The sequence below is a fragment of the Mixia osmundae genome, assembly GCF_000708205.1.
Source record: "Mixia osmundae IAM 14324 unplaced genomic scaffold scaffold_96, whole genome shotgun sequence".
NCBI classification, from domain to species: Eukaryota; Fungi; Basidiomycota; class Mixiomycetes; order Mixiales; family Mixiaceae; genus Mixia; species Mixia osmundae.
This window is the reverse complement of record NW_014575468.1, coordinates 1-249: the sequence shown is the minus strand read 5'-3', so window position 1 is coordinate 249 and position 249 is coordinate 1. Positions and strand designations below refer to the sequence as shown.

General features: G+C 59.4%; 1 protein-coding gene across 1 annotated transcript; it reads left to right on the top strand.

The window, feature by feature from the left end:
• Positions 1–14: 14 nt before the first annotated feature.
• Positions 15–228, top strand: L969DRAFT_20679 (uncharacterized protein; the record flags this gene model as incomplete). The annotated part of the gene is made up of 2 exons (XM_014709158.1): positions 15–190; positions 219–228. The coding sequence occupies 2 exons, from the start codon at positions 15–17 to the stop codon at positions 226–228; spliced, it is 186 nt and encodes a 61-aa protein (XP_014564644.1).
• Positions 229–249: the final 21 nt, after the last annotated feature.

The window sequence follows — 249 nt, the reverse complement described above, 5'->3', positions numbered from 1 at the left end:
TCTTCCCAGCAAAGATGGTCTCTACCAATACCTTCACAAGCTCAGCAGGCAGCGCGAACCGCACCCGTACCACTACGACCCCTGGCGTTGCCTCGCCTGAGCACTTGGCAGCCGTCCAACGCCTCGTCTGCTTTGAGGCTCGCTATGACCTGGACGAGGCAACGCCAGGGGTCGTAGTGGTACGGGTGCGGTTCGCGCTGCCTGCTGAGCTTGTGAAGGTATTGGTAGAGACCATCTTTGCTGGGAAGA